General features: G+C 46.5%; 1 protein-coding gene across 1 annotated transcript in view; it reads right to left on the bottom strand.

The window, feature by feature from the left end:
• Positions 1-18,227, bottom strand: part of PAPPA (pappalysin 1) — a 238,737-nt gene that overhangs the window by 76,844 nt on the left and 143,666 nt on the right. Inside the window, exon 11 of the mRNA XM_013007231.2 lies at positions 821-931. Within this exon, the coding sequence (XP_012862685.2) occupies positions 821-931 (111 nt within the window). The remainder of the gene's footprint in view (positions 1-820; positions 932-18,227) is intronic.

Here is an 18,227-nt window from a genome sequence, read left to right as displayed (position 1 = left end):
CTCATCTCGGAACGGTGGGTAAAGATAACTCTATCCCAGGGTCATTGGAAGACTATATAGTAAGATAAAGGGATAAGGTGTCTGGTACAGAGCCTGATTCATTTTGAAACTTTAACTGATGGTTCTTATCGTTTATCACTTCTTCATGATAGTCTCTGTATTGCACCCCAAGTGAAATAAGGCATAGCCTTGGCATGTCTGGGCACTGTGGAGTTCAGAATAGGTCAGAAACTCATAAATAATGATTCAAAGCAATGCATAATCCTTAGTCAGGAAGATGGACCCATAAACAGCTATGTAACACCACGTGGCAAGTATTCATGGGACAAGCAGATGACCCAACACGCATAAGAGTAGAGGGAGAAAAGAGTCACTTCTTAATCGCTGACCAATTACTGTTAATTGGATTCTGAATCATAGCCACTCCATGTGTGTCAGAGTAGAACTGCATTCATAAGAGGTTTCAATCCTACGATCTTTCAGAATTAGATCATCAGACCTTTTTTTGAGGTGTCTGAGATTTGAACCTCCAATCTTTCTGTTGGTAACTGAATACTTAACAGGTTGTGCCACATGGGAACTCCACAGAGACCTGTCAACACGTCCTAGGGGAGACCATTACAAAAGGCCTTGAACAACAAATAAGAGGTTTGGGCAAACAAAAAGACCAGGAAGCACCCTACTGCTATGTATTTTGCTCCCTCTCCTTACAATTCATATCCTAAGTAGGTAGACAAACCTTCTTGAAGAAAGATCATGGAAGCCAGTATTTCCTGGGACCACTGCTGGAACTCCCCCAGCTCTCAGAGCATTGACTTACCCGGATCCAGAATGTGGTCTCTGGCGGCGAGTATGGGTAGATGAAGGTGCATGGGTACCAAGCATGCTGGGAAATTCCTTCACTGAGGTCTATCACCTTGGTTCGACACACCTGGGAACAAATAAAGAGAAACAATAATGCTTGGAGGATTTCAGAAGTTTAATTAAAATCAGTTTTACAAACTCTCATCATCCACCTTTTTTGTTCTTGAACACAAAAGGAAATACAGGGAAAAACAAAAGTACACATGCAAATGTAGAGAAGGCAACTCCCAACGCTGTGTGTCGATGGCAGAGGTGATGGAGAGAAATCGCACAGGGCACACATCCTGGAGGATTTGGGAATTAGATCGCAATTCCCTAGAGGGTGGAGGTAGGGGAAGACCCTTGCAGGCAGAGAGAACGAAAGGGAAGACTAGAGGACAGCAGACATTCAGGATGCTACGACTGTATCAACAGCCCAGGGTCATCCGAACTTAGGGAATGCAGCAGAAAAGGTGATTTGGGGGAGTGGGTCTCATAGACTTGAATGTCAAGCCAATCAGTTTGGAACCAATCTCTAAACCATGCCCAGTGCTATCGTCTTGATAAAGCAAAGACCATGTGGGGGTAAGTAATGGTTTTTCTCCATGACCAGAGAAAACCAGTTCCATGGCTATGTATTCATATTCACATTCATATTAATAAGGAGAGACTATAAATTTTTCATGGAAAATGGAATGAAAGATAATGTAATTAGGATCTTTGTGCATAATGATAAACGTGGATATTCAATGGCAGATATACCAATAGGTGTTCAAAGAAACAGGAAGTGTATACACAAAAGTAGAATCCTTCACACTTCAGAGTTTGTTGCATAGCCACATGCCATTTACTGGTTCATTCGTTCGTTCAAATACTATTTCTTGAGTATCTACTATTTGCCTAGCACCCTGAGTAGTCTCAGTGGTAGACAAGGCAGATGTTGAGGAGCGATGGATGCAGATATTGATCAAGTAATCATATATGCATATATTACTGTATGCTGAGAGCTAAGATGGAAAAGAATAAGGACAGTGTGTTGTGTTTCAGATTAGTCAGGATTTGGGCAGAGTTTGCCTTAGTGTTTTCCCTCTGATGTGGCTTTGCTCTCAAAAGCTTCCTGGATTACCTCATCTCTAGGTTTTAATCCACTCATCTGAAAAGTAAGGCTGATCTGGAGAACTCTACAGACCTTCCAAACAATGTTGGGGGCAGGGGGAGTTCATCTCAACTAGATTACACAAAACGCATGCACCCACATGAAAAAGGGAGAGAGGGGTTGGTTCCAACCTATAGTGACCCTATAGCACAAGGGAGAACTAACTGTCCCCTGTGGGTTCCTGAGACTGTAACTCTTTAGGAGAGCAGAAAGCCTTGTATTTCTCCCTTTAGATAGCTGGTGGTTTCAAACTGCTGACCTTGCAGCTAGCAACCCAACGCATAAACACTACATTACCATAGCCCCTATCAAACACAGTTCTACTCTGAAACTCATGGCGTCACCGTAGGTCCAAAATGACTGGACAGCTACTGGCGTGGTTACTGCTTTCAAAGTACTGAGAAGTATCCAAACTTGATCACTGCCAAAGGTCCCCTTGATCCAGCTCTAGGAAATACTGAATCCTAGGAATAAAGTATTAATCCTAGGAATAAAATAGAGTTACATCTTAAGGAGAATAAGGGTGCCAAGAATCGACCATCCATTGCCTGGAAGTTGGGTAATGGTGTCAGTCATTCACCCCTTGAGAAGCCTCACACAGAAACAACTATGGGTAAAGTATGTTGTTGCTGCTGATAGGTGCTTTGACCCCTGCAGACTATCTGTACAACAAAAGAAACACTGTCCAGTCTAAGCCACCTTCCCCATTGTTGTGTTTGAGCCCATTGTTGCAACCAGTGTGCCAATTCATCTCGTAAAGGGTCTTCCTCTTTTTTTGCTGTACTGGAAGTCGTTTTCAAGTCTATTTATTTTCTCAAAAACAATTGGGACAGAGCTCAGGCAGACCTGCCAGTGGATTGTGTTACATTTTACAACAGCACTAGACTTTGCGTAAACTATCTCTGGCATTTGCAATCCAGGCCAGCAATTCGACATGTATCCTTTTGAAATTCTTTCTCCTAGTGTTCTTAGCCGCCTGTCCTCAGCAGAGTGTGGTGCAGCATGTCTGTCTCTGCAGCAAGGGCTTATCTCTGCATCTAAAGCATTTATGGTCGGAGAAATCCCTGACTATGAACAAAGAAAGGCCTCTTATTGCTTAAAGACAATTTCCTCTTCTCTCTTCAGCTCTATCAGCACTAGATAGGGCTTTGGAGGAACGTGCTGCTGTTTTCTTATTCTCCTGTTTTCTTTCCTGTTTTGTTTTGGGGTCAGTTTTGACCCACAGAGATTCTTTTGTTTTGTGCTTGTTCCAGGCTCACTGCAATCCTGACCAGGGATGGTCAGAGCACACGAGAGAGGACCAAACACACCCAGCAGACCCTCTGCCCAAAGCCCCAGTTGATCTTAAATGCATCCAAGTTCCCATGGAAGTTTGGAGGGGACATTGATGGAGGGGGTCCGGGGGTGGTGCAGGGAGAAATACTCCCAAGCCCCCTGTTTATACAGACCATGAATAAACTTGCTCATGCAACACCATTTATTGAGAGTGTATGGCATGCCAAGGAGCCTTGGAGAAGTGGTTAAGGTGCTCAACTGCGAACCAGAGGTCCAGTTTGAACCCACTAGCAGTAGAGACTGATGTGGTAGCTGGCTTCCTTAAAGATCAACTTCCTTGGAAAGATGGTAGGCAGTTCTGTTATGTCCTACCGCTGAGTTAGAATCAACTTGATTGTGGTGAGTCCTGCATGTCAGGCTCCAAAGCCTACAAAGAACAAACCACAATGGTGGCCACTGAAGATACAGACACAACTTTTTGTGTGTGTGCACCTTCCAAGAAAAGAAAATCCAACTCCACAAAGCGTTACTGAGCAATATGTATTTTACTGAAACGTTTGTAGGAGATATCACATACCCCATCAGGAGAACACTGACATTCTCTCCACCACCACCCTACGTTCCTCCTCACGCTTCTCTCTTCTTCCATGTTCGGCCATATGACTGGCTTTAGTGTCCATCTAATCTTGCAATTTTGACTAATTTCATTCCTCTTCCCCATTTCCACCCCTCTCTAGTCTCACACAGCATGTTCAGTTCTCCCTTTCACCTTCTATCCTTGCTCACACAAATCCTTCCCATAAGGCAATGAGCATTGCCCGCACCCCAGCTCCCTGGGAGCTGTCAAGAGATTGGACACTGTACTATTACACTGGTATGAACATGACATCACTCATGGTCTGTGAAACACATTAAGGAGACCCTAAGTTTTGGGTTCTCCAAGGAAGATAAACAGGGACTCCCCTAAATATGAAGCCAATTTTTCTCATATCACCTTAAAAGATCTATTTTAGAAGAAATTTCAATAGCATTACTAGGCAAGGAGCCGATAGCACCATCACTCCGTTCCTCCCAGGACTAGAGGAGGGACTAGCCAACAGCTAGCTTCTGGCACAGATAATTCACTTGCATGTATCAAAAATTCCACTGCCACCAATCGATTCCAGCTCATAGGACTCCACAGCCAAGCCTGTAAATCTTTCTGAGAGCAGGGAGACTCATTTTTTGCCCCGTGCGCATATCAGCGGCAGGGTTTGAACTGCTGACCTTGCAGTTAGTAGCCCAATTCATAACCCACTCCACCACCAGGGCTCTTGTCACTGCCACACAAACAGCCCAGATCCTCTCTGGATGGCTCTTCGAAACAATCACTGTTCTCATGTCAACAGCTGGAAGCAGATACCTCACTGTACGTTCTCCTACTCCTTCTTCCTCATAGCAATGCCTGTACACATTCTTACTATAGAATAATACATAGCGTTAGATGGAACACGAGCAGATCATCTCTGGAGAGAGGGGTACCTTGTCCAAGGTCATAATAGTACATGGGAAAATTCTTGTGAAAATTAAATTGTTTCCAGATCACAGAACTGGTGCTTTTTCCTCAACTCGGTTCTCTAGCCACTCAATCCTATCTTTGTTTTATATGATCCTCTCCAAGGGTCTTGCTCCTTTTTTCCTCCAAGAATTTTAACAGAAAGAGCAGATGGCAACCCTGGTGCCATGCCACTTGCTTTTCCAGGAAGCTCAGGATGGGTCTTTTATGGAAGATGAACTTGCCCTTGCTTCTCACTCTCATCTTCATCCCTTCAGAAACCACGGAGAAAGCAGCCACATTTCTCTGTGACCATTAGCGGGTCACTCAGAGTTACAAATTGTTGAGAGGCTCCATCATCGTCAGGGATCCCTGCACTTACTACCCATAGGAAACCGGAGACTTGGGTTGGCTCTACCTCAGTTGCCTATTATGTGGGCATCTTTCTGAGCTTCAGTTTCCCCACCTGTAAGATGCAGTGGTTGTCCTGCCTGACCCCCAAGTGCCCAGGAGCTTTAGGACGCTCACAACAATATTGTCTACCAAGGATCTCACAGCCACAATAGCATTTACTCCTCACTTGACACGGTTGAAGAGATTGTTTGAAATAGCAAGGTCATCCATGCGATCGAGTATTGCAGCTAGGCGCTGGATTCTTTCTGATCTCTTGTTCTGTGTACTCACTTGTGATGCCACCCTGCCTTGGCCCAAGCCGACACCTCTCTGGACAACAAGGGGAGCATTGGTTACTGCTCTTTGTCTGCACTCCCTCCATGCTCACTCCCTGTTCCCAATGGTCTCTGGGATTGCCTTTCCAAAGTACACAGCTAATCGTACCCCCATGGGACCCATCAACCTCCTGAGGACTCCCCATGGTCCAAAGGATGGGAAGTTTCGTAGCCACAACTTCTAAAGGCTTTCAAGTGCTGATTTAAACCACTGGCCCACCTGCACTTGCAGCCATTGCCCTCCCCACCCAGTGGGCAGGCTGGGTGTTCACACGTGTTCACTGTTGTCTGCCCATCTCCCTGGATGACCTTCTCACATGCCATGGACTCCCCGCCCCCAACGTTGCCTGTGCCCAGACTGCCACCCCCTTCCTACTGACCTGCCCATTCTGTGAAATACTACACACGCTTCAAAGCAAGTTTCAAATATCACCCCTCCTCTGAAAGCCTCTGCTTACCCCCCAGGCAGAATTAATTGCTCTTTCTTATGTGCCCATAGCGCTCTTTCTATACCTCAGTGATGACACTTGTCACATTGTATTACATTTGTTTTGAGTCCAGTCCTGTCCCGCTTGAAGCTCTAAAGACATCTGAGGTCAGCGTTATGCCAATGCAGGCCAGCAGATTGTGCTGCTCACAAGCCACGGTGCGTGCCCAGTGAAGGTTGTGATTTTTATTGCAGCAGCAACACCTACTCGATTTCTACTCCGATGCAGAGTTTTACGGACACTGAGTGTTCAGAATCAGGCAATCCTCACAATAATTCCACAAAGTGGGTACTCTTAGGATGTCTTTTTTACAGATAGGGAAATCGAGGCCCACACCAGCCAAAGGTCACAGGATGGGACTCGCATTTAAACCCCGACACAAACTCAATTCCTATCTTTAACCACAGATGGTAACCGGAAAGGGGCTGCTTATAATGGGGTTTGTTACAAGGAATCAATGAGCGAATGGTGGTACCTTAGCAGACGGAACTTCAGTCCCAGCCCTGGGGAGCATGGACTCAGATTTCTGCCTGCTGCCTGCCCCTGAAGTAGAAGCTGCGCTCAGAAGACCCGAGTGATGCCCTTTAGGTTTGCTGTGGGGTGGAAAGAGGCTGAGATTGGGAGGCAAGGGGCCTGCCTCCTAGAACACACTCAACTGCTACGTCCTCTGCTCTCAGGCTCTCCTCCTGGCTGTGAAAGGACAGTCAGGAGAATTCATCTGCGGAGAGCTTCTCTGCTCTCCCATTCTGCCAGCCTCTGATCCCCAGCCTCTAACACGTGAGCCCTGCTGAAGGGAAGAGTTGATTCTCAACTAAAGTATCAAACATGCACGGAAACAACCCAAATCCACTCTGCTCCCAATGCAGGAGCCCGGGTGGTTACGCACTGGACTGCTAGCCGCAAGATCAGCAGTTTGGAACCACCATCCGCTCCAGGGGAGAAAGACAAGACGAGGCTTGCTACTCCCATAATGAGTTCCATTTCCAGAAGCCTAGAGGTCATTTCCACCTGGCCCTACAGGCAGGGGAGCTCAGCTCCAAGGCTGTGAGAATTGAGATGCTTTAGATGCACATCCGATGGCCCCAAAGACTTGAATAAGGTGAATTTGACATCTACTTTCAACCAGAGTTTGCCACTGTCATTCCAACTGTGTGTTTTCTGGTCTGTGATGTTTAAATTAAAAAAAAAGAAAAAAAATCACCTGCCATTGCAGGCTGCAAAAAAAGCTGAGGGAAGCTCATCCCAAAGGGATTTGAAATTGTAATGTGTCTAAGCTGGGAGAGTCCTTGGAGCTCACGATGCCAACTACCATTCTTCCTAGATGGACAAGCACAGGCCATTGGGGAAAAGTGAGACAGGCTTAGTGGCACACAGCAAGTTCCTCTATGGTGAACTGGGATGTAGGATAGGGACTGCGGGTGATTTCTGGGATGCTGTGGATCCAGGATCTTGGGACTTCTGTCCACGTAATGCACTGTCAGCCCCTGCATCCAACGCCCGCCTCCAATTGCCATCCTTACAGAAGACTGCTTTCAATTAGAGGGGTTAACGATGTCTTGCTATCAAAGGGCTTTAAAAATCCAGTTTATCTTCCACCCACACACGATGCACACAAAGGTGGCCGGCGATCAGGGAGACCAGGGGGAGAGGGAGCTCTGCTATTTTCCCACATAGGGGAGATGTCGTGAGGTTTCTCCTGAGTTTCTTTTGTACAGCTTTACATGCCCTTTTGTCAATCACGGGATGGAGCAAGTGCCCATCAGACGTCCAGCCCACCCTCTCCAATTTCCTCTTTCCACCCAAGGGATATTAGAATAGACCACATAGAAAGAGAGAAGAGGGAACTGGTGTGTGTTTTTGTGTGTGTGTGTGTGTGTGTGTGTGTGTGTGTTTGTGTGTGTGAAAGAGAGAGAGAGAGAGAGAGAGAGAAGGAGAACACTGGGAAGTATATACACATCAATGCTTAAGCACACATGGGCCTTTGCGTACACACACACACACATACCCTAGGCAATATTTCCCAACATTTCTACATAAGCCACATTTCAACCTCCGGCTTGCAGGTCCACTGCCAAGTTATTTTCCCAAGAATTGAAAGGTTGCAAGGGTGGGGGTAGGGAGGGTATAAACTGGTCCCTTGATGCAAATGGCATCCCTAAGATCTGAGGCTGAGGGCTGCAGGAGGAAACGCTGGCTGGGAGACAACATAGCAAGTCATGGCTCTGCAAGGCCTCTGGAAAAGCAGGACACGCAGTGAACCCAAACCAAAGCCACATGCACAGAGTCAATTCCGACACAGAGTGAGCCTATAACATGAAGTAGAACTGCTCCCCAGGGTTTCTGCGACTCGAGCAGTTGGCCTCATTGTTTACCCCACCAAGCACTGCTAGTGGGTTTGAACTGCTGACCTTGCAGGTAGCGGTCCAACCTAAGACCCACTATTCCATCAGCTCTCCTCTGTAGTGAAATACAAATCTGCCGATGTAAAGCCTGATTTGCTGTTCCTTATCAGAACACTGGCTCCTTCTTCAGTGTTTGCATGGGGAGGGAAGGAGAACCATCGCATGCAGGCGCCACCAGCACAGGGTGCTGCCCATACATGACCTCATTTTAGCCTCATAACAGCTCTGAGAAATAAATCTTCATGTCCCCACTTCATTGACAAAGAGTCTGAGGTTTGGAAAGGCTCTGGCTACTCTGCTGTTGAGCAGCAGAGCTGGGGAAAGAGTCATATTCAAGCTTGTCTGGCTCAAAGTCCACCCTTCTCTTCCCAGACAGGACATGCCTTCCAATAATGCTTTATGTAATATGAATTTGCATTGTGTTCTTTCAGCCTGCCTGTCCATCTGCCTCTGTGTATGGACTAAAGGACAGTGGCTGGCCAGGTTTGTCGCTTCTTTTCATCTGAGTCTAATGCAAGTCACTGGTGGGGCCTTGAATGCTATGTATGTTCCACGGAAGGGGCTTTTCCAAGGCAACATGGGAGAGTCAGTGGTAACACATTGGACCCAGAAGCCCACACCTCCATAGGGCCAGACCATTGTGTAGATATTGTAATAGCATCATGCAGGGCACACACCAGGAGATCTAGGATCAATTCTGAAACCCTGGGAGGCGCTAGATCACCCCAGGTCTGTATAGAGTTGGGGTGCCATCAGTGTGCTGAGCAACGACAATTGGTCTCCAGGGCTCTTTCTCCCATTAGCGTCATATCTCCTGAATTCATCTGAGTCCATGATTTCATTGAATCCTTAAAACCACTGAGGGGGGTATTCCTATGACCCCCATTTCCTAAAGAGACACGGAAACGGATGGCTGTTAAGAAGTGCAAGGGGCCAGGAGAAGCAAACGTGCGACTTCAGTGCTGCCCTGCCTCCATCCCTTGTACAGGATGGACGTCATTCATGAACGAGTGCATCCTTGTCCCTCTGATCATACCTTTCTGAATCCTTCTCCACCAGATGCAGCAGGGAGTCACTCACAAGAGGTGAGATGAACCCTATTTGCAATCCTTGAACTTGGTGGTTAACGCCTAGGTCCCAGAAGCGAGTCCTGCTGGCTAAATCTCTGGTAGCAAAAGCAGAAGAATGTCCACAGTGGGCGTGAAGTTGGTTGAATAAAATAAAGACTAATCAAGTTAGTTGACTAAAATAAAAGTGAAGGAGAACAATGGACATTATTAATAACTTTACTGCACCTCAGGCCAGCAAGTGCTTAAGTGCCTTGTCTCAGTTAGTGCACCGAATGAACAAACAGGGCCCCAGTGTTTTGACTCCCAGTCCAGCTGTCCTCCTATCTGCCCTACCTGTATTCTCCCTCTTCCCACGCCCTCACCTGTACCCACCCTTGTCCTCTCTGTGGCCTTACTCCCAAGCTCACTCAGGAACAGAGAAAACTCTAAGGGCTAGGGGGTGTTAATGATATACAACCAACCAACCCACCCACACACACCCTTAATAGCAATGAGTGGGGACTGAGGAGGGGGGTGGTGAGCCAGACTTTCTTTTTACCGGCCATTAGAAACAATTATCACTTTCCCCAGGCCTCCAGAGCAGCTTTCCCCTTTGATGCCTGCCTTAAAGAGATAGAGGGGAGGGGAGAAGAGGCGAGGGGTAGGCAGGGGGAGGGGGAGGGGTGAATTGCCTTTCTTTCAATTTCAGGATTTATTATTTGGCATGGTCAGATAATCAAGCAAAGGAGCATTTCCTGTGCTGGGCAGACATTCAGAGCGCTGCCTCCTCCCACCCGCCCTCATGGAGTTCTAGAAAAAGCAGGAGACCTCAGAAAGGCTACCAGATAGACTTCCAGATAAGATTATCTTGGCAAGGGCAGCTCCCTAGCCTTGGGGCTCTGCTCTGGGGTGATTAGCACCTCCTTGCCCAGAGGTCTGTCCCTAACTCATTAGGCACGCCACTCCAGAGGGGTCTAAGATCCAGAAGGTCCAGACCCCTGACCTGTCAGATGATTAGCAAGCCAAAGTTTTTAACTGGGAGGGGCCGGAAGAAGGAGGTAGGCCTTCACTGTCCCACAATAACACTGTCCTTCTAACATGCCAGGGGACAGCACTGCTTGGAGGAGAAACCGCTTCAAAGCGTGGCATTGGAAAGCTGGAGGTGGTCTTGGGGACCGCTCCTTCAGTTGCTTCCTTTTTACTGACGAGGGCAATCAATAAAGGAGTGTATGGACATTTTTGCTTTTTCTTGAGGCCAGAGCAAGCACTCTTAAAAGACAGTAGAGCTGACATGCTTTCTTGCACTTATTAACTGTCCAGTTGCTATGTCCCAGGTAGGGACACCTTATGTTCCTACGAGGCAGCTATGGCCCTCCTCCTCTCACCTCCTCCACTGATGAAGGGATGCTCATCTGACAAGACTGTCCTCTGCAAGAGAGTCACAGTCAAGGTCTGAGTCTTGCTATTATAGAATCCCCCTTCGCTTCCAAGTCCATTCTCCTGGTGGGGAAGCGGAAGGGTGCATGAGAATGCTGCTGAAGATGGGGGTAACAAGGTGAGGGTGACAGCCACCTGGACGCTTCACCTCTGTGACCTCCATCCTGACGTCATTGTGAAGGGAAGACCCATCGCCCCAGTTTTAGATGTGGAAACTGAGGCCACAGGAAAGGAAGTAATAACCGCCCCTAGTGATGCTTCCAAGAATGCCCTCGGCCACCGATTGACGTGGTAGGAACTGAGAGTGACGGCAACCTTTCTCTGTGGGCTCTGCAGCATCGTCCCATGGCGTAGATGGCAGCGCCAGGCACCGGGCTGAGACAGACAACCGTCTGAAAGAGGTGAGGGTGGGAGGTGACCGGCTCCGTGAGCTAGTAAATCCTCTAACAAGGGAGAGTGATTAGTGTCGGATGTGGCGGTCAGCTTTTGTGCTGTTGACAACTGCTCCCTTTAAAGGCCGGGCTGGGGCTCATTTCACACGGGCCCTCCACAGGCCTGCTCCCCATGTCCGTAATTATGCCATTCACCAGTCACCCCAGCCCGCCTCTGAACTCCTGACCCAGTCCTGAAAGACTTGGGATCTCATTACTAATCTCTTAAGCCACCTAGTCCTGCAAAGACATCCATTGAAGTTGGAGGCCAAGGCTTTGGAGATGGGGCCGGGAGAGGGAAGCTCAGCATAAGGCTTCTCATGACACGGCCATTTCCCCTTTTGGCTCCGGTGGCTCAAAGCCCAGGGCATCCTGGGTGGCTGTCCAGCTTTTAGCTGAGTGGGACCAGGCCTAGCTGAGCTTCGGTGCCTTAGCCAGGCGGTGACAAAGAGGCCTTGGGCCGAGAAGGCCATCTGGGCCCACCTGTTTGCAATTTTAGGGGCCACGGGTGGGGGGTGAGCCCTGTGTTTGTTTTAATTATTATTGTTGTGTATAAAAGGGAGGGGAAAAATGAGCAGAAACTGTTAACATCTGGAGGCTGCTGTCCAGCTTATGTAATCCCCTGTAGCGGAGGAGGAACACGGGATCCCCAGCCAGATGGTCCGTGGATGACGTAAGGGCACACGAGCCTCTTCGAGGAGTAAGATGCTGACTGCGGTGGGTGTGGGATGCGGGCCTTCTCGAAGTGTTTAATGAGTGAGAGGCTTGAGAGCTTGCAGAAGCCCCGTTTCTTTGAGAAGAATTAGCTTTTCTTCCCAAGCTCAGAGTTTTCCCCCGCATGTTTCTCCCTCGCATATACACATTCTTCCATTCATTTAATCTATCAACATACTTTTACTTAGCGTGTACTTTGTACTCGTTTATTTAGTGCCGTGGTCCACATGAAGAGCATGGGCCACCGAGTGGGGTGTGTGTGTGTGTGTGTGTGTGTGTGTTAAAATCTCCTCCTAGTAATTGCCAGATTCATGGGACAGGAGAGCAAGCCAAAGCTAATGTGTCGGATGCCTGCCCAGGCTGGGAGGCGGGCTTGGAGAAGGAAATGGGGCAGAGATCAGGGTCTGAGAGTCAGGATGCTAAACCTTGCTGCAAACACTCCTGCGTCCAAAGACTCCCTTTTGGCTGTGGTTTGTTTTCAAGCACAAGTTTTGGGTGTTTCCACGTCGCTCGTATTCTATTTGCACTGAAAGCACCCAATAAAACGTCACGAGTGCTGCTAGCTCAGAAGGTGAAAGCGTTGGCTATGGAACAAGTCAAGAGGGCACAACTACCTTCCACCAGGCTGTTTTTCAACTCAGGGCTGGAACCCAGAGGTACTGATCGCATTAGATGAGAATACGGAGCCACCAACAATTCCAAATAAGAATCCTGAATCATTCGACAGTTTCTTTCAGAGTTCAGAGGTATTTCCCAGGTCTCGAGCATTAGGCTGAGCACTGGGGCCATGCTGCTTCCAGGGCAGAACACCAAGCATCGCCACTCTAGAACAGGTCAGGGCAATGCTGTCTGCTCTAAACCCCAACAATCGACCACTGAGTATTTCACTTGGAGAGTACGAAGACACAGGACACAAATTCAGTTGGCTTTCATACAAAACTCGCTCTCTTCTAGGTTTAGAGGTGAATTAAGAAACGCTGTGCATCAGAGTCCCTCAGTCAGAAGAAAGGTGTTTTAAGAAGCCAGCAGAGTTCTTCTTGATCTTGCTCTGGGAGCTTCCAGATACGTATGGGTTAACCAGGGATGGGGTGACTATATCGAAGCTCCTTGCCTGGCCAACAAAACCCTTTGTTAGGAATAGTTGAACAGTGGTTAATAGCAGTCTTGACCATACTGGCCAATTCGAGAAAGGTCAGTGAAATGATATTTCACTGAAAAACATCTGCGTGTTGAAAGAACAAGACTTTCTCATGTCTATAAAACTAGGAGTTTCCAGGTTGGTTTGTTGCTGTTTTTCTATCTCCTTCCTCCTCTGCTACTCCCTCCTAATTAGGATCGATGTGTTCCAAGTTGTGTCCAAAATTAAGTGGCAGTCAAATGACCAGCAGGGAGCCCCACGAGATGCCAGGATCATCAAGGGGAAGCACATTCTCTGGGTTCTGTTCTAAGAGACGTCTGGCCTTTGTGAGCAATGTCTAGGAACAAATGCACAATAGGCTGTGTCCTTACATTTGAAGATGAGGCAAGCACTCCTCCAGGACTGCCTCCATCTTGGTTTCTCCTAAGAGGAAGGCCCCCCGACCCCACCCAGGATGAGATGCACTGACATGCATAGCGACCAAGAGGCCAGAGATTGCTGCAGCTCCACAAGACTGGACGTCCTGCTGGTCTTCCTGCCCAAACAAGGGCTGCCACTCTGAAGGTAGACAGTTCTGGATTTAGAGTCTACACTGCTCCACCACACCTGGGTCAAGTTTAGAAACTTGAATGTTACTTAACCTTTGCCAGTCTTAATCTACTCCTCTGTAAACAAATCAATGTTAGAGTAGTTACCCCTTAGGGAAGATGAATAGGTTGAAATGTGTGAAACGCTGCATCAAGTGCCTGGCAGAGTCATTACTGTGGTCTGCAGGCTGCTCACATTACTCTTGTCATTATGATCAATTATTCGTGTTGTGTTATTGCCATCGCTGTCATGTATTGTTGTTGTATACATTCTTTCATCCCTTCCTCCTCTAACTCTCCTCCCCAATCCCTTTTTGTCTTTCACGCCATCCTGCGCTGACCTCTCATTGAGAGCTCACGTTAGGACTGAACCACTATCTCAAGTCAGAAAAGAGCCCCTTTATATTTCCATTAGTCTCTTAAGAACCTAGTCAGAGTCTCATCACTGAGACAACCGCTCCCCAACCCCCCCACCAACCATCTTTGTCAGAATAACCTGGCATCGAGAGAGAGTGTGTACCTTGTGCCCCAGCTTCCAGAACTGATGTCCTTCTTTCCAGGTGAAGCAGTCAGGAGAGTGCTACGCAGTTTCACAAATATTCACCACACGCTTACTGTGTGCCAGGTCCTGTTCTTGGTAGTGGAATCCAGAAATGAGCCAATGACAAGAATGACCACAAAGTACGCCTTGTTCAACACAATAGGAGATACCAGATAGAATGGGGAGAAAAATGTAGAACAAAATCCAACTTCCCCCAAAGGGAGGCCAGACCTACTGGAACTATGGAGACTAAAGGAACCTCCAGGACGATTGCACTGAGACATCCTTTGAACTTGACACTGAAGTGACTGCCAGAGGTCACCTTTGGGCCAAATCATAGGTTAGCTTATAAAATAAACATTATCATTCATGAGTCATGTACTCCCGTAATCACTTGTATCTGACCAAACTGTTGACAGGTGTCCAAGGCCAGGAGAGAATGGGAAACTACACCAATGGGGATGGAACAAATGAAAAGGAAAGGAAATAACAAGAATGCTGACAGCGTGTGAAAACTGTAAGCAACACCACGGAAAACAAGCATCACATTTTTAAATGGGGACTTAATTTGCTGTGTAAACCTTCATGGGGAAAAAAAATTATATATTTATATATTAATGAAAGGAAAGCTATTGTATAAAATATTCACTTTTTTACATGAGTAGTTCTCTGGTAACTTTAAAATGCACCTGGGTTTGAATTTTTACTTCTGAAATTTGAGGAAACATTTTCTCATGCCTGGAACTAGATTGAGTGATTGATTGATTAAGAATCTCTTGCCTTTGTGGAGCTGATATTCCCGAGGTGGAGGCCATGGCGGTAGACAGCAGAGAGAAGAATGCAAAGTTGGGGTGCTCAGGATGAGTTCCCCAAAGCTCTTCTCTCCCTGGCTCATGCAACACCACGGCCACCTTTCTATTACAAGGATTGGACTAGGGGATTTTGGAAGGCACCATCTACTCTGGCCTTCTATTTTATTAACATGTGTATGGAAGCTGGCAATATGAGGGAATAATTAAGAAACACTGATTAGCAAATGGAACCCAATAACAAAGGAGACATCATTCCACAGCTATTTTCCCAGCAGCTCCATTCAAAAAATCCATAACTGTCTTCTGAGCATGCTCATGTCTAGGATGCCGTGCTGCACCCTGAAGACGGAGCTCAAACGCTCATGCTGCTCTCAGTTTCCTGGGAACAAGGCACTGTGGGCACAGGCAAATGCAACGTAAAAGGCAGCCAGTGCTCAGCCCCCTTGGACGAGTCCAGAAGTGCTATGTAAGATTTCAAGGGTAACCACTCCTCATGGCCTTTGGTGGCTGTGCAAAAGGTGTGCCACTTGAGCTAAGCCATGGAGGGTCACACTCATTGCTATCAAGTTGATTCCGAGTCACAGTATCCCTACAGGAAGAGTTGAACTGACCCTGTGGGTTTCCAAGGCTGTAAATCTCTATGGCAGTAGAAAGCCTCACCTTTCTCTTGCAGAGTAGCTGGGGGTTTCAAACTGCTGACCTTGTGGTTAGCAGCCTCATTCATAACCCACTCACCATGGTAAGCCTTAAAGAGCAGTGCATAGAGATGTTTCTGAGCAGCAGAAATTTATAGCAAGTAAGCCCACTACGGCTGGAATTTGAACCAAACCACATGTGGTTCGGTCTGGGTGGACTTTGGATTTTACAAGCAGTGAGGAAGAAGAACAAGAAGCTTACCATGTGAACGATCATTGAGACAATTATTTTTTGTGAATTATGAAAGCACACACCAAGGATCCAAACTCGCCAATGAGGATTGAAACAGACTTAAACGATATGAAAGACAATGTATTGGGAGGAGATTAGCATGTCATAATCTCACTCTGAGAAAATCAATTTGGGGGAGAGGTGATGTGGTGCAGTGGAGACAAACAGAAGCAGATTTATTCTTGTTCTACCCATAAGTTCCCTCACTCGTCTCTCAGCTTGTCATACTGTGGTGACTCATGAACTGCTATGATGCTGGAAGCCGTGTCATGGTATTTGAAGTGGCAGAAGGGTTACCCAAAGTGAACAGGTTTTACTTGAGCCTCCAGACTAAGAACAGACTATAGAGAAAGAACAAGCTATCCACTTCTGAGAAGTTAGCTGCTGAAAGTCTTAGGGATACCATCATGAATAAAAGCACAACATTTTAAGAGCTGGTGCCGGAAGATCAGCCTTCAGGGTCGGAAGACCCTCCAAGCATGACTGAGGAAGAGCTGCCTGGTGAAAGTGGAGTCAGCCGTAATGACTTGGAATGAGGAAAGCCTCAGAGGAGTAAACTGTAAAACACGATACACAATGAGAAGAACCAGCTGCAACCGATCACCATGATTGACATGCAATTGCCCTGCCCCCGAGGGGTACAAACAACAGAAACATGGGTGAAGGGAGACATCGGATGGTGTAAAACATGAAAGTAAAAATAATTTATAAAGTACCAAGGGTTCGCGAGGATGGGAGGGTGGGGGGAGGAGGGGAAAAAAGAGGAGTTGATACCAAGGGCTCAAGCAGAAAGGAAATATTTTGGAAATGATGATGGCAACTTATGTACAAATGTGCTTGATACAATTGATGTATGAATTGTTGTAAGAGCTGTAACAGCCCCCAATAAAAATAAAATGACTTATTTTAAAAAATGAATCAGGGGCATCAGCAGACCCCAAACAAATATATTGATGCAAACGATGAGGGTCGAGTGAAGACCCAAGGCCCATCTGAAGACAACTGGACATCCCCTCCCAGAAGGGAGGAGTCAGTCAGGGTGCAGCACAGCACTGAGAGAACACACCACATTGCTCTCGTTCTTTAATGCTTGCCACCGCCGCCCCCCGCCCCCCCACTGTCATGACCCCAGTTCTATCTTACAAATTTGGCTAAACCGGAGCATGTACACTGGTACAGATAAGAGCTCTCAACACAGGGAATCCAGGACAGATAACCCCCTCAGGAATAGTAATGAGAGTAGTGATATGATGAGGGTAGGGGGAAGGTGGGGGAGAAATAGGGAACCAACTGCAATGACACAAAATTCCCCTGCCCGCCTCCCCACTCCCCAGGGGGACGAACAACAATAACATGGATAAAGAGAGACAGCGGGCAGTGTAAGATATGAAAATAATAATAATTTATCAGGGAGGGTGGGGGAGGGAGGGAAAAAAAAGAGGAACTGATACCAAGGGCTCAAACAAGAAGAAAATATTTTGAAAATGATGACGGCAACATGTGTACACATGTGTTCGACATGATTGATGTATGGATTGTTATAAGAGCTGTAAGAGCCCCCAATAAAATGATTTATTTATAATAAAAATTAAAATAACCAGGACGTAGAATATATGAAGTATAAATCTAGGAAAAGCAGAAATCATCAAAAATGAAGTAGATTATATAAGGGTTTATATTGTAGGGTTTAATAAGCTAAAAAGGACTGATATTGTGCTGAAGAATCCACTATGATGGAAAACATTTCATTCTTTAAAAGAAAAATCCCTTCTTCCTGTTATTGACAGTTCTGCACGTTAGTTTTTTGTATTTTCCATGGGATCAAAAGTTACCTAAGTACATGATTGTGAATGGAAACATAGATGACAGAAATAAGATATTGGAAGGTTTTCCATTTTCATTTGTGTGTGAATTTTTAATATAATGTGGGGACCTAAAGCATTAATGTAAGTCACATGTTTCAATGAACACATTTCAGCAGTTCAGTTTATAACAATTATAAGTAAACCTGCTAAATTTTTCTGGACAATTCCAACATTTGGATTTTTAAAAAACAAATAAATTTCTTATTGACAGCAACTAAATGGTGTTTGTAACATTTTTATCACGGAGTAGATTCCATACATTCATATACTTTTTAACTAAGTTGTCCTACATTCAAGTCC

Source organism: Echinops telfairi, unplaced genomic scaffold (assembly GCF_000313985.2).
Source record: "Echinops telfairi isolate 266 unplaced genomic scaffold, ASM31398v2 ScPeMD7_7410;HRSCAF=8448, whole genome shotgun sequence".
Classification (NCBI taxonomy): domain Eukaryota; kingdom Metazoa; phylum Chordata; class Mammalia; order Afrosoricida; family Tenrecidae; genus Echinops; species Echinops telfairi.
Note: the sequence above shows the minus strand (reverse complement) of the source record. Positions and strands in the feature narration are given on the sequence as shown.